Source organism: Lethenteron reissneri, chromosome 47 (genome assembly GCF_015708825.2).
Source record: "Lethenteron reissneri isolate LAM-NWPU_2019-01 chromosome 47, ASM1570882v1, whole genome shotgun sequence".
In the NCBI taxonomy this organism is placed as follows: domain Eukaryota; kingdom Metazoa; phylum Chordata; class Hyperoartia; order Petromyzontiformes; family Petromyzontidae; genus Lethenteron; species Lethenteron reissneri.
The window spans coordinates 3826991-3843508 of NC_083825.1; the positions used below are offsets into that span (position 1 = coordinate 3826991).

Below are 16518 nucleotides of genomic sequence, written 5' to 3' on the forward strand. Positions count from 1 at the left end.
AACCGTGGGTTTTATTGCCAACGTTGTTGCACGCCCGGCACGATAGCTCCCACGGCGAGCCTCGCAGCCTTCCCAACCCCCATCGGGGGCACCCCCCCCCCCCCCGCGTTCCTCTCCACAAAAACAAGCCATCGCATCTGATCGGGCAATGGGTTGCGCGCGTGCGAGCCGTTGATCGTGCCGCAGTACACGCGTGTGCGGTGCCCGGTGGACACACACCGCTGGCGCACGCTCCTCGCGCTCGGCTGGCCTGGCGTGCGTGTGGCGCCTGCTGCGGCGGCGAACGTTACTGGACATACGTAGCAAAACAAAACAATAAAGAGCTCCGTCGCCGTTCGGATTCCTCCAGGGTTAAAGAGCAATCGGCGTTTGCGAGTGCCGGTTCGCACGGCGCGTCATGGGTGCACGCAATACGAGACTCGCTTCGTCGTGGTCACGCTGCACCGGCAGCTCTGTCGGTAGCACAAATAGAAGAGAGAAAAAAAAAACACTAGTAGCGTAGAGTCTACCTTCCATGCAATGAAGTAGGGCAATCACCTGAAACGTCTGCCCATTTTTGTAATTCTCTCTGTGCACGCACGTGTGCGTTCATCAATGAAAGTTAAATCTTACGACACGAATCGTACGACATTTATATTAACCGCCATGCACACATAACGTGAGAACCACATACGGGAAAAAACCCCCGCGCAGCTTAAATAAATAAACTAAAAGGGACCAAGTGTGGCAGTGGAATGAAATTATTGCCTTCGAATCCTTTCCACCAAGCGAAAGTATACCGGTGATTATGAACATCATACGAAGTTAAACTTTGCTGTGCACTTACCTGCGTTTGTCCGAATTCACAAAGGACGAGTCATTAAAGAATTCTTCCCAAAAACGCGACCGCGTCCGCCAGCTACTTTTCTACAATCGTACGATCGCAGCCATAGCTGGAACGGTTGCTCACTCCGCGATGAATCGCAGGCGTGGGTAGACCCCGACGGAGGTGACGTGTGCGCTTACATGTACGTTAGTACGTGCGTGTGGTGGGAAAGGGGTTAATGTTCCATCGCCGAGCCAAGTGGAGCCGCGCGGGCGGGTGGAGGGGCAGCTTCTCCGCTCGACGTTTCCTCGAAAGCAAAGGGAGGGGGAGGCGCGCCGCTGACGTCACGCGGCGCAAGCGTAGACGCGCAAGCACGTGCGCGGCACGAGCCGTAGACGAGGACGGAGCGGTAGATCCTGGAGCGCAAGCGGGTCCTCCCCCCCCCCCCCCACCGCTGTACTACCCCCCACATTGGGGGGGGGGGGGCATGGATCATCCGCTCGCCGTGCCGCTCCGAGGGCGGCACTCGAACAGTCGTCCCTTGCACAACGCACCGTCAGCGTTTCGCGGCGCGTCGACGGAACAACACGGCGGGATGTTTGTGCGTTTTTTGGAGGAATAATTGTTTTCGGTGTTTCTTTCAGCGCTGAAGTTGGCCAATTTTGCCGACGACTGCAAAACGGAGGAGCAGAAAATAAAAAAGCGTCAAGATTTTCCATAGGAGAGGCACCTTTATGGACGCCAAGAAGGCAGCGGTGGAGGGCGTTGCCACCTGTCCTGGTTTTTCCCAGAACCGTGCAATTTTTGAGGTGGGTCTCCAGGGGAATCGGAAAATCTAAGTCTTGCCCGGACATTAAAAGCCGCCGTTTGTCAGTTGCATAATAATAACAATGACGCTGCAACCACTCAACACAATGCCTTTAACATCCACTTGTCCCTTCTGCTACGGTATCGATATCCTTATTCCTACGATCTCCCGTTGTCTTTATCTCAGCGGTGGTAATCCTACGCAGCACGTTGGTGGTCAAGGAAGTTGGGAGGGGGGGGGAAGGTCTCCGAGCACTGTAATGGTGATTCGTAACCACGCACGATTTGCCATGGAATAATTGCCGGGGAGAAGTTGCCAGGCGGCGCCTGACAAAACCACGGGCTCCCTCCACCCCTCACCCTCCCCCACCGCGTGAAGGTCCTTCGGCGTGGGTGGATGCGCATCGACCGTAGGGTGAGCGAGGCGCGTCTCCCGTACGTTTCGGCCAATGCCGAGGCTTGTGTTTCGCGATGGCGAGGAAGATCAATCATGGGAGGCATCGGTCTCTGCCGGCCGTGCACGCTCCAGTCCGTGCGAGTCCAGCCCTGACGTGCGGAGCGGCAGAATCACATCATTGACAAGTTACGTCATTTACGGTCGTCACGGTAACGGCCCGATCAGCACGGGCTGAGAAGCTTTGCAAGGACTTGCGACAATTAGGCATTGAACTAAACATGCTTAAAATAAACTCTCATCGTTTCAATACACCGGGTGGCAATAAGTAGCTTGAAAGTCAAGATGGACCGTTATATAAAATAACGTCTTTGAATATTATATTTAGTCTCTCTGCGTGCCATACCCTCGTATCAATAAGAAAACCAAAGCAATATTTCACAATTTTTCTCTATCAACGCTGGCAGAACCGACAGCTTTGTAGTCTTCTGCCTGCTAACGGGGAATTAAAAAAAAAACGCTTTTGTCCGCGAATTGTGCAGCACGACGCTGTCGAGGCAAAGCCACTCCCCCCCCACAACCCGAACCCCCCTCTACCACGTTTAACCGCGCGCGGCCGCATCGATTCCCCGCGTCCGCAGCTGCAGCCTCCGCGCCGCAGCCCCCTGCAGCAGAGCAGAGCAGAGCAGCCCTCCCCCGGCACGGGCAGCCATTTTGTTGCAGCTCTCAGTGACAAGCTCAGCCACTGCAGCTGTTGCCACCATTTTCTCTTTTCCCTTTCAGCGGAACGACACGTCGATTTGTCGGCCGGCCTATCCACTATGAGCGAGCGCACCTTTCTTCTCTCTCTCTGCCTGTTGACCTTTTCCTCATTTCCCCCCCCCCCCCCACATACAGCTAGCCGCCGCCAGCGGCTTCCCTTGACCTCAGCGGCGGGCGTAGCCGTGCCCCTGCTCGCCGTCTCGGGACTCGCGTCCGCACTGTACGAGCCGGGCTCACGCTTGAGACGTACGCACACTTGACTGTGCATCGACGCACACACACACACGGGTTGCTGCAGCAAGTACCGAGCACAGGGCCAACACACCCCCCCCCACCACCACCACCACCCCCCCCCGCTGAGCTCCTAATCCCAGATTATTTTGGATAAAAACCCGCCGAAGCCGGCGGCGTATTCCAACGCCTGCGCCGTGCGTCGGGACGGTCGGATACAAAATGCTCAAAATCCGCACGTCTATATATATGTGTATAACACGGGCGCCGTCGCGCCTTGCGGAATCACGCATCAAAACGCTCTCCCCGCCGTGTGCGTCGTTAGAAAGAGCCGTCCAGAAGCAGAGTGGTTTTCGCGTAAGAGGACTCTAGTTCGCGCATGCGGTTGTAAGCGAGATACACTCCCCTCAGTGCGCAGCACGCTGCGAACAATGGGCTCGCGGTCGATAAAACTGCAAGGCTAAAAAAAGGGACCACGATAAAATATGCATTGCAAGTAATACCTCACAAATGGCAGCCGGTTGACAAATGTTTTCAAGGAAACGTTTGTTCCCAAGCCACACGCAGCATTGTACGTTCGTGCACAATGCTCACTTTGCACGAAGGTTGCCACCTCAGACAGAACAACACCAGGACACAGATAATGGGAAGAGGATGAGAGAAGAGCACGTGGATGCGTTGTGGCGTATTATTATTACGTAACCGAAATAGAAAAAAAAAAGTGACTTATCATGTCAATGGAAGACTTTAAAGAGATTTCACAGGGCAGTGGGAAGCTACCTCAAAGAGAAATGGGCGATCCTTGGAAAACCAGAACAGGTGGCAACCCATCGCTGTTGCTGCCGTTTAATTCTGACCGGTGCGTAAGCACATTTAAGCGCTCTCATAGACATGGTAATGATGCCGCGTTGTCCGAGTGCACTCGGGTGGACTCGAGCGAGTTGGTGCCCATCAGCTTACCCAGGGCCCTCTCCAAGCCTCGCTCTCGTACGACCATGCACGCATTGATCTATAAACACATTACACTCTGATCTAGCCAGCGCGCACATTATTCAACGTGCTGTCGCCTATTATATATTAAAAAAAATTAACTCCTTTTAAGGCAGTGTTGTTTACGAATACGTTAACTGTTAATTTATCTACTACACCTTCAGTTGTGTAGTTTAGCGATTGGCCGTTCAGAATTCTAGGCCTTTGGGGCCTTTGCTCTGCAACCCGAGATGTATACAAAGATCCTCTCCGCAAACATCAACGGCTGCCACCCGACAACCCTCGTGGCCACGGCGGAGCACGGCCGTGTTGTTCACACGATCCCGTAGTGCCAGCCTTGGGGTGGCGGGGAACGACGGCGCACGCACGGTGCCAGCTCGGCCACGTGCACGTCCACGGCAAACGGAAACACCCCACAGCGCCGACGGTGCCGGACGCCTCCATGGGTCCCCTCCACCAAGAGAACGGCCGAACCTTGAGATACGTCCGTGCGACCTTACCGATGATGGTATTAGAAGCATGGACAACAGATGCGTGGATTGAATTAATAATAAAACACAATCCTGATTTTATGAATGGCTTTCATAACGGAAGGTGAAATGTTGCACGGAAAGGAAATTAACGCCGACACATGCACATGGACCAAGCAAGGGGCTGCCCTTGCCTGCGTGCAGCAAAACCCGCGCAAGGCAGGACCAACGCGTCGGCCCGAACCTGCAGCTGTGATGCAAGAGAGACGGTGACGCGCGCCGCTGCAGAGGCCCGTATCTGCTAAGCAGGCTTTCAGCCGCGCTGCAATGACGGCGACGTCACTGCTGTTGCGTTCTGCAAAATGACAAAGCTGTTGCCGTACTCGGTGCAAACGCTCGCGCTAAAATCAAACGGCGAGAGAGAGGAGGGAGGGGGCAGGACGCGTTGCGAGGAGGGATAATAATGGCTGACGGATGGAACAAGAGAGAGGAAAGGCAGCTGAAGAAGGGAATGCGATCGAGAGGAGGACCCGCCACGGAGATGGAGCGGGTGACATCGGCTCACGGGAGCAAGAGCGAGATGGAAAACGGCCTTGAAATACGGCGATGGCTTTGGAAAGAATTCGCGCAGCAGTGGAACAACAACGGTTTACGATTAATATCATAATTGTTAGTCCCATGAAGTCATCACGAATAACCACATTTATCCAGGCCCTTCCCATGCTTCCCATCGGACAGAATTGCTCCGATCTATCAAGTGCGCAAATGATTCAATGTGGCCGTCGCCTATGCTAAAAAAAAAAATCCTATCATAAAACGCGACGAAAACGAGCACAAAGCTATCAAACGCAGGATGCTTCTCCACGAAACGGGACTAAGATTTGTTCAAGAAGGTACGAAGTGCTCTGCGCGGACGCGAGTGGCCAGGTTGGGCGGAGAACTTGTGCCCCCCCCCCCCCCCCCCAGCGCTGGGGGCACGGCACGTTGCCCTGCACCCAGGAGGAATGCGGAACCCATGCCGGCTTTAAAACCCACAACCGGCCAGCTTTCCTTGTTGTTGTTTCAGCAGTCACACGCACGATACGCACGAGAGACCCAGAGCAATCACGAACCAAGACAGGAGTCGAACCCTAAGTGTTTTGCGTAGAATCGCGGCAGCCTGCCGTGAAATGAAATGCTACGCTTTGAGGGATGCGCTTTTTATTTATTGCTAATGCTTAAGCGGGTAAACGCCACGAGATGAAATGCGCCCTATGCACAGGTGTCCTTGCGGGGATTGGCCAAACGAGCAGGCGCAGATGAAACCGCTCCATTGGTAATGGTGCCGCAGCAGAGGAAGGAAAAAAAACATATCACACAACACGGTGGTCACAACAAAGCGACCGAAATATAAAAACCGCCGCTGCTGCAAATATCGTACAAATCCCCCGGTCCGGGCGTTTAGCACTTCTTGCCTTACCCTGAACGCGCTGGCGCTAACCGCGCGGACAGTGCGCGGCGATCCGCTCCGCACCACGCAGCGGAGTCACGCGAGCGCTGCGCCGCGCACGAGGAGCGAACGAGCAAACGAGCGAGCGAGCGTTGCCTTCCTCCTCCTAGCGACGCCAAACGTCTCCTCCACCCGGCATCCCACCCCAACGTCGCCACCTCCGTCTTCATCGTTCGCTCGGCGACCACGGCTCGACTGCGAGAGTGCGGCGGGGTGACATGGCCGACCGGTGATGGGACGCGGACGGCAGAGGAGGGGCCAGCGCGGAGCCACGTGGACTCCGGCACGTGGTGGCGTCGGGCGCCGGCCGGAGCTAGCCGTGCGAATGAGCGCTGCGTTGGCGCACGTGGCCGGTTGAGGCCGCTCGATTCGCACGGGGCGCGATTGCCTCCCCGTCGCTACCGCCTCCGCGCCACCGGCAGCGGGTGGCCGCCACATCTCCACGTTTCCCTGGAGCTGCTGCCCCCCCCCCAACCTTGTCGAGTGGGCGCAAGCGCCGAGCTGTCAACGTGACGGGCACGCGCGTGCCAAAAAAAGACCAAAGCGCTATTTTTAAACGCGAACGCCATTACCGGTACACCGCACGAGTTGAAAGGAGTCAAGTAGAAGTCAAGTTCGGCGGGTTTGATTTGTCGCACCAGCATTATCAGATTTGCAAATAAATTCTCGTGCATTCCTTTCGAATCTCAGGAAGAGCATCGCCACCGTGAGAAAAGTGACAAACGAAATGGTTAATTGAGAACACCGCGACGGCGCTTGCGCAAAGCACCACGCACACACATCTGCCTGGTGCACGCCAAATGCCCGACCCAATTCAATGGCTCAACATGGTTCGTGCAAAGACATAGGGGTGTTTGTGCATCACACGCACGAGGCGTGCATGCCTTAACGGCCGGACCGCTAAACCTTTGCACCGCAGCGCTGCTTTAGAACAGCTGGTGTGGCAAGGCTTGCAAGCTCGCCGTGGTGGTGGTTGTTGCGCAGTGCTTGAGATAACTCAGCCCTCCTCTTCCTCCACCACGGCTCGTGCTCCCTCCACCCTCCCTCACCGCCCCCTCCCCACACCCGCCGCAGACTCCCTTCAACAGCAGCCATTTTGTTTGGCCGCAGAGCTGAGAGCAGCCTCCATTTTCTGTCTCTTGCTCCTAATCAATCAATCTCCTCCTCTCCTGGCTTACACCCACACGCGCGTGCATGCAAACACGCACACTGCCAGCCATGCAACAAGGAGGGCCGATGTATGCAGCAGTCCAGTGTTATTCTGGCTTTTATCAACGTAGCTATTCATGTTTATGCCAGAGCTATTTCTTCATAGTTTTATTAAAACAAAGTGTTTCGTTGCGTCTGGGAAGGAGGCAAAGCAGACTCTAGCTTTGGTTTGACCTTTAAAACCCAATAAGAGCCACAATTTGACATTACGAATTTGTCCGGCCCGTGCTTATAAGTATAGAAAGTAACGTTTCCAAATAAGTCTGCCAAGTTTTTATCGCGCTGAGCGTCAGGAAGGATACGAACGAGTCATTTCAGACTAATGAATTACAAATGCAGGCAGCTGATGACACTTTAGGTGCAGGAGAATAAAAAAATAAACCGATACATTTTTACCATTTTGAGAGCGAAGGAATCATTTTAACTGCAGACGTTTTGCTCTCACGCATAAGCGAATGTCGAAGAAATGAAGGGCGTTATATATATGTGTATTATAAATGAGGAAGCTATATATTTTATAAATTAGAAGGCTATATGTATTTTTATTAAAGAGGCGCGCGCGCACCGTGGCTGAAATGCGCGCCGCCAAGTTATACCAACTCATCACATTCCGAGCGGCACCTACGTCACCGCCGCAAGGCATTGTGGGACGTGTGTTTGCAAACACGGGCACGTGGGCCGCACGAGCGCCTCGCCAAGGACCAGCTCCTGTGTGCGCAGGCTCGCAATCACGCGCCCGAGTGTGCACGCGCCCTCAACTCGGTTGGGGCAAGAAGTTGACAAACACAAAACGTTACATCGCACGACTTTCGCGACACGCACGGGGAAAACCCTGGTACGTGTGCCGTTTTTTAAAAAATGTTTGTTAGCAGGCAGAATTGAAATCGTGCCGTGTTATTTGCACGATGATTATTTAGGTGATCATTTGTTCAACTCCGACACCGCGCGCGTACGCGAAAAATGCCACTTCAACGTCGTAATGAAAACGGCAGCTTCGGATATAACAGCAACGCTCGGAACGCAATCAGCTCACGCGCAGAGACGTTCCCGCGTTGGTGTCGCAATAAGATAGTTTGGACGGACAAACCTACCCGACAGAGAAATCAAGGCATGGTTGGCACTCGTCCCCCCTTTGATGTCCTCGTTTGGTACGATTCTGTCGAAGAAGTTGGCAAACGACCGCTCTGGCCGCAGCCTCGACGAGCAACTGCGGGGGGGGGGGGGGGGGGGGGGGTTTGTCGCGAGCGGCGGCGCCGTGCAGCCGGCGCGCTCTGCGCCGCCGCTTTCATTCGAGCGCAATTCCACGGGCCTCTCGGTGGAGCCTACGTCACCGCTAATCCGACGGGGATTGTGTTTTTAAAGTGCCGGCACGGGAGGGTAATTTAACAGACAGCGCTAAACCGCGCCGCTCGCTCACAGCGTTGGTGTCGCACCTCCACAAATGCGCCGGCGTGGGGGGAGGCGGGGGCTCTGTGGGACTCTGCGAAGATAAAAGGGGGTCTGGAAGTCTGGATCGCAGTCTTCCCAACTGCAATCTTCGTGCGAGCGCCTGGCCTCACACCACCGACTCCGCGTGGCAAAGGTGGATGGCCGCCACTACTACTCTGTGCAACAGTGGCTGCTCTTGTTCAGAGTTTAACGGCCAAGTTAATAAGCCCTCACCCCCCACGGCCCCATCGAAAGGCAGGGAAGCTCTCAAAGAAAACACAGGCGGCTCTTCCATCGTAAGGTTGTGAGGAGCGTATATACAGGACCCAATAAGAACACTTCCGAATTGAATCGGAGGCTTTAAACAATCAGTCAAACCAAGGTAACTCGCCAACGTTGGCATGCGGCGTGGAACCGTTGGGCCAACGATGGCCCAACGTTCCATGTTTGCTGGGAAATACGTCTCCTTCACACATCTGTATATCCGCCTCAAAATGAAAAGTCTTTTACTTTGCACAAAACATTAACGCCCTTTTTCGACACAGCATCTCATCAGCAGCCAGGCTTGCTCGAATCAACGCTTGCGAACTGCAAGATGTTATTCGAGGCAAAGACCCTTCCTTCAACATGCGCCACACAACCCCCTCGTTCAACGAAGCGGACAAACAAGTCAACGGTAAACAGCTTGAAAAACAAGACTCCGCGAAAACTCGCACCGGTACGACATCGCAAATGCAATCACGACCGCCGGTAGCGGTCACGAGCGGTGGTCTCACCAGAGATCCCAACGCTTCCCCACCCCGCCAGCGCAGCCCCTGCCTCTCTCCCTCCACAGTGACTGGCCCCTCATCCTCCTCTTCACTGTGACCTGCCTTCTCATTATGCTCCTCCTCATCCTCACAGTGATGTACCCCTTTCCGAAACGGTGAACCGCACTCTCCACCACCTCCACGGTGAACTGCCCCTCTCCTCACAATGACATGCCATCTCCACCTCCTCAGTAACCTGCACTCTCATCCTCTTCCATCTCTAAAGTGACCTGCATTCTCCTCTCTTCCCACCTCCTTGCATTCGCATGCCCCATCATCATCAGCGATCGGCCCCCGTCTCGCGGTTATATGTAAAACATCCGATTAAACATCAAAGAATGTATATATGGTCAAATAAGAGACAAAGTCTGACTAGGCCTGTTAAAACATTTACAACGGCGCCATTAACGCGTCGGACTGACAGTGCGACGCTCCGTCTGCCGCCGCTGTTGACGCCCGAGAGAGACGGGTTTCGCAAAAAACTCCTGGAAGCTCCTCCAAACGGGTCGATGAAACGAAAAGTTGCGGCGCTCAACAAAGCGAAGGCGGCCAAACTCCCACCAGAAGTCTCGCGCTCAACCACGTGGCGCGCTCACGTGCCACGCGCGCTTGTTACGCGCTTGCGCAGACCCGGGCGTTTGTAAACACCGTCACCACGTGCGCGCGCACCACGTGCCGGAGACCACGTGTAGGTCTCTCCCGTCCGTGCCGCACGGCGGCGGAACCCTGCGCCGGACCCCGACCGCGCCGGCTGCACCAAACATGCCGATTCCACGGGAGAGCCGATCTACTCTCGGTTACACGTGCCCGTCGACATTGCCACTTGCAACCGCCGTCGCTTCCACGTTTGCGTTTTTCGTCATTCTTTCGCCCCGTCCGTATAGACATAACCAACGACTCAAAGAGGAAGTAAACGTTGCGTCCAGTTAAACTTCAATGCGGAGGAGCCGACTGAGACACCTGAGCTTTGAGCTTTCGCCACGGTGCAGCCAGGTTCTAGACATGCAGTCGTTCGTGTCCCAGGTCCAGAGTTGAAACGAAACCAACCGTGCGTGTCACGACCCCCCCCCCCCCCCCCCCTTCCCAAAAACCCAAGGTGTAGCATCCGTTGGGCAGGTAATCAAGCGAAAATAAAGCAAGACGTCCCACCACCACCTCCTTAATCCTTGCTGCCCCACCACCGGAACAAAATGAGGTTTAAGCAATTGCGATTTCAGGTGAAGCTTTCAAAAGCGCGCTACTTGGCACCTGTAAAACACAGCGGGGCAGTGCCAGGTTGAAAGGGGTGGGCACGGAGCCCACTTCGTTAGACCCCTGTGCCCCGAAGCAGGAAAAGAAGATCTCTGCTTCGCTTGACCACGTTTGTTCGGAGTATGAAGACACGTTGAGCTTTGACGCTGTTATCAAAGTCTGGCCTAACTGGTTAAGAGCACAGCACGAACTGCGACTAGTTCTGTCCTAGGCTGGGCCCTTCCACAAACCAGCAGCGCAAGATGCTTGGGGAACGTAAAGGTGCGGCGCTGCAATAGCTTGCTCGCGAACCTGTGCGAGGAGAGAAGCAGAAAGAAGAATAAAGATAATTGTTGTGGCCTGCAGTGTGGTGAGAAACTGGGCAATTGAGCGGGAGGGCGAGTTAGTCCGTCAGCGAGCAGGTGAATGAGTGGGCGAGCGGGCGAGCAAGCAGCGTGGACGAGACGAAACAGTCAGTGTCTGGTAGTCGTGAGTCCTCAACAGGGGAGGGGGGGAATGCACGAATGTCAATGTGGTGTTTACCGTAGGTTAGCTTGTCCCCAACAACTACACCACCGTCCACAACAAAATAACCATCAAGAAGAAACACACGCAATGGTCAACTCCGTTCGCCGAGCCTCAAGATCCAAGGGTCACTCACGAAAGGAGGTGCAGGATTACCACCTGGAGTTGGGTTTTGACATCGCAATCTGATATTTTAGAACCTGTCAACCATCAATACAAGATGGGAATGGAGCGGTGAAACCTCCAGTTTCGACGAGGAAAAATCCAGGCAGGAAGGGAAATCTCCTAGCGGCGGTACGCAGGTGAGTTGCCCCTCGCTGGGAGCGCGTGAGAGTTTGTCTCGCGTGCGCGCGCGGCTCGATGCCGGAGACACGGGCGGGTGATAACCAGCCTCCCCCCCCCCATCCCCAAAAGGGGTAGCTGCAGCGCCAGTGTCCGCCCAGCAAATGCATAAACGCACACGACCAAACACACCATCACGTGACACACACGCACCAAACGCACCGTCACGTGACACGTGCACCAAACACGCCGCCACGTGACATGCAGGAACCAAACAAATTGTCACGTGACAAACACCGTCACGTGACACGCGCACCAAACACGCCGCCACGTGACATGCAGGAACCAAACACATCGTCACGTGACACACACCGTCACGTGACACGTGCACCAAACACACCGCCACGTGACACTCAACATGCTGCCACGTGACACGCAAACACTGCCATGTGACACGCGCACCAAACACACCGTCACGTGACACACACACACACCGTCACGTGACACGCACACCAAACACACCGTCACGTGACACGCGCACCAAACTTTCGTACAATACGCGCACACACACTCATGACGTCTATACACGACCGCGTGACACTAAACCTAAACATTCATCCTATGAGGCTTTTAAGAATATCCGGAGGCCCGAGGCACGCCAACTCGTGTGGACATACACGGGAGGCTGATATGGCACGTCGAAGCGCAATCGTTTCTCTTGCTCCCCCACCCAATCGCCCCCCCCCCCGCCTCCTCCTATCCACTCTGCCTGGACAATAACAGCAAGGGCCTGCTGTCAGGTGTAAGGGAGTTGACTGGGCACGACACGCACACACACAAACACACGTGTGAATGTTGCGAATTTAATGATGTGCTACATTCGCCCGAACCTGAAGTAGGGGCAGGAGGATGAAGAGAAGGAGCAGAGTTGCTGCCAATTACATTTGCCTAGAAAAACCTCAGCCTTTGTTTGCTGTCTAATATCTAACTCTCCCCTACAGAATCATTAAAGGAGGTAGGGCGGATTGTCTTTCTTGAACAAAACAAATATTTCTTACTCACCGCCCACAACCCCACCCCCCTGCCTCTGCTCCTCCACACTACTCGTTCCCCTGGACAGCACAAAGAGGCTTGCATATTCATGCAGCTGCAATCAGCTTCAGTTTTAGCTCAACCCCCCCCTCTGCCCCACCCATCGCCCTCCCTCCCACCACCGCTGCCGCTTGCCTCTGCCCAGCCCCCACAAACAACAAATAAATCTCTTCTTCCTTACGAGCCCACACCTCCTTGCGGCCTCAACACGGAGGACCCCCCTCCATCCAGAGGACACCCCATTCACATTTACCAGGTGTTAGAATAACAGAGGCACCGAAAACCACCCCCACTCCTTAAACACCAACAGGGTTTCTTGCGATGCGGAGCCGACGCCTCCTGAACGCGTTTATAAACACGTCTTCCTTTAAATGTATTCAATAGCCAGACTGCCCCCTCCCCCGCTCCCAACCAGCCTCAGCTCCCTTCTCACAAGCGACGGCGTCCATCCCGAGATGCGATAGCAGAGGAGCGGCGAAGCGATAACCGGGCTTCACAAAGTTCGCATGTCGTCCCCCCCCCCCCCCAACGACCTCTCGGCATCCGTGCATCACGACCAAGTAAACGCCGTTACAGGTCGGATAAAACACGATCCCTTGGTGCGACGGCTACGCGTGTATGAATTAGTGATGCGCAAATCGCAAGCATCCTACAGCCGTACCCATGGGTGCGGACGCAAGTTAAACAGGAACGCGAGTGGAGTTTCTGCGTCGTTCCGAAACGCTGCTTTGAAAAAGACGAGAATTCATCCCCATTATTATTGCCTCCCAGTTATCAAAACCCGAGGCCCATACCTCAGGGTCAGCCAAATTAAATATTAATCTTACCATGGTGACCTTTTGAACCCAAGAGCAATCGCATTTACACTCGCAAGGCAGTCAAAAACAAAGCAATGGCAGTTGGATTGTAAAGAAAACACAAGCTGAACTCTCCCGCCCCCCACCACGAAAAACCAGTGCTTGCCCCCTTGCGCTTTTGCGTTAAATCATCTCGCACAGGGGAATACACCGAGGCGCGTCCTGCGCAGCGCTGCGGGGAGCACGTGAACCTCGCCGCCGGGTATCCACAAAACACGCGCACACAGGGGGCTTCAGCGGGTGACAGCACGCGCACGTCACTCACGCGACGGCGCTCGGTGCCTCTGGACAACTCCCTTCAACAACAAGCTTTAAAACACCAAAAACGCCGTTCGGACGGCTCAGATGACGTGGGCGAGGCCATTATCACCGCGTTAAATAATTTCACAATTACCCCTTCAGTAAAACGGCAGCCACCCGCGGGAATGCGGAGAAGCGTGCCAGCCGGTGCCGTCCCCTCTCCCCGAGGTTCACTTCCACGAGGCTCAGCTCCTCCCGGCACTTCCCACTCGTTGCGCAAGTGCCGTTCCGGCAAGGAGCTGGAACCACGTGCGCCAGCGAGTGAGCGAGCGCGGACGAAACTTTTGCGGCGCGCGTGGTGCGGAAGCCATCGAGAAAGTGGGTTACCGGCACACCTCTTGCGATAGCACGGGGGACATAATAAACATGCAGTACGACCTAGCAGCCAGCCAAGCGCCCCGTGGGTTTATGGCATTCACAGACCGCGGTGGCGGCTCGCACGATGGTCAAACGTCGCGTCTTTAACCGAGCGTACGGCGTGGAATCGCAACCCATCTGAGTTTGAGATGGAAGGCACCGGCTCAAATTGACTTTTCTACCAAGTCAGTGCAAAGGAGCATTCAAAAAGCACGCTCAAAACATCTGTGCAAACATCAGCAGCTGTCGGATAAGTGGCAAATGACAAACACTCGGTGGGGGAGGCAGGGTAAGGAGATCACGCGGCACAAACTGCAGCCCTGTATGCCGCAGGCTGAGAAAGTGTCCCACAGAACCAACACTCGTGCGGCCTCAACTTGTCACTCAACTGTCACACGAATTCAACTGTCACAATGCCCACATTATGTCACACCGCGCACATCCAAAAGTGCTACACAAACCACGCCATGCTGCCCCGACCAAAAATTTGCCAACAAAGACGAAACTGTGAACAACTAAACCGGGCAGCGTCGCGACTTTAAAATCCCCAAACGAGGAGACCGACGTTACGTTCGGCACGGCAGTTCACACCAAGAGCGCAGAGCGGTTCGCAGAGCTCCGCTCGGCAGCCGCCGCGGTGGTCATTTCGACAGAGAACTGGAATTCACTGCCCACGCGGCCCATCTCTCCTTGCCAAATGAGACTTTCCACTGCTCGACGAGAGCGGAATAATCCCACCCGACACAATCAACTGTCCTGCAGTGCAGCCGACTCGGTCAGCCATGTTGGAATGCATTTTTCTCAACACAAAGGCTCCCACAAGCAAAAAAAAAACGATCCCATCGCCCAGCAGTGGAGACGAGACAGTGGCGGCGGTGGCCGGCAGCGACTCTTTTGTCGAACGACGACGAAAACGGCAGGAAAGAATTCCCCCCCCCACTTACTTTTGCGCGTCGCCGCCTCATGTCAGGATCTTCGGCGCGGCCGCCTCCCTCTCGCTCGCTCCTCCGCGCGCCTCTCCTCCCGTGGCCTCTCTCTCCGTGTTACTCTCCGTCTCTTCGCTTCTTTCTCTCTCTCTTCTCAGCTCCCCCCCCCCCCACTACTCTCTCTCTGCCCCTGCTCTCCCGTCAGTGCTAGAAAGCAGCCATCTTACTTCCCCCCCCCCCCCCCTGTCTCCGAGCCGGTCGCACAGTGCGCGCGTTCACTCTCTCGCGGGCGTTACGCGCGCGAGGTGACGCACGCACGCTCGCGCGCGTACCCCACAGCTGTCCACAACTAGCCCGCAAGCAGCAGCGGTGGCAGCAGCAGCGACAGCAGGCCCCCTTCACAATTTATTCTCGACGCATTCCACGGTCGCGTGCACTCGCGACGAGCACGCGCATTTGCATGCGAGCGCCCGGCTCCGGCTCCGACGACTACGTATTTCCAGGATATTCGGTTCGCTCAGAAACCAACAACTCGTGGCTCCACCAGCACACTGCTCTCGCTCTGCCCGCGCCTGCTAAACTGCAAATTACCCTGCCTCGACAGCCCAGGCTCCGTCTCTGCCCGAAACCTTTTTTAGGAAACAAAGGAGGTGGCTGCCGACTGCCCCCCACCCACCCGACAATCCCCCTCCATTCCCCCCTTCCCCCTCCTCAGTCAAACCCTCCATATAACCCACACCGCAAGCCGACCCTCCCCCCACCCCCAGGCACAGATCCCTCCACCCCTAACCCCACACCCAACCCGCGCACCATCCCCCAAAACACCACTCCACGCAACCCCCAGGCGCAGTGCTGGGGATAAGACCTGCCACGGATCACATGCGAGGCACATGGATGCTAAAGACAATATCGTGACTTGTTGTTTAAAGGGGACGCCCCTCAATCTCCCGGCACCGACGTTCGCTCCCGCGTGTTAATCGCGCCCCCCCCCCCCCCCACTCACAAAAAAAATGTCTCGAAAAACACAAAACGCTCAACTCTGCGGAACATTGTTCATTAAACAAGGAGCAGAATTGACCTCAAATGTGTGATCATTATTATTCCTAGGGAGGATGAATACTTACAACAGTACACAAAAAACGCCAAACAATTCATTGGCCCCCCGCTGTGTCTCCTACACAGCAGGTACTACTCCAGTAAACACGGAGCATTGTGGAGCCCGTGCCTCGCTATGCTGGCCAAACGAAGCCGGTGTCTCTCCAGGGGTGGTGGTTTGGACCCAGGAGCTAAACAAGCAAAGGCAAAAGTAGTAATTGAAGACTCGCTACCTCTCTTTTTCTCTCCAAGCGGCGAGCTGGAAGGGCTCAATCCACTCAATAAGCGGTACACGAGCCAGTGCCTACGCTGAGCTCAGCGGATATTTCGGTCCGACAAAATACATCTGAGAAAAAGACCCTCGGTGACATCACTGACCACGAGGCCACCTTTGACGGAAAGCGTGGGAAGCAGCAGACCACACGCGCGCGTGTCCCGAACCAGGTCTGTTTCACAGGCA

The 16518-nt window shown here is 55.2% G+C and overlaps 1 protein-coding gene across 1 annotated transcript in view; it reads right to left on the reverse strand.

The window, feature by feature from the left end:
- The window catches only part of LOC133354430 (AF4/FMR2 family member lilli-like), a 29948-nt gene extending 14834 nt beyond the window's left edge, over positions 1 to 15114 (reverse strand). The window contains exon 1 of the mRNA XM_061571251.1: positions 14982 to 15114. Coding sequence (XP_061427235.1) covers positions 14982 to 15002 — 21 coding nt within the window. The 5' untranslated portion in view covers positions 15003 to 15114. The remainder of the gene's footprint in view (positions 1 to 14981) is intronic.
- Between the last annotated feature and the right edge of the window lie 1404 nt (positions 15115 to 16518).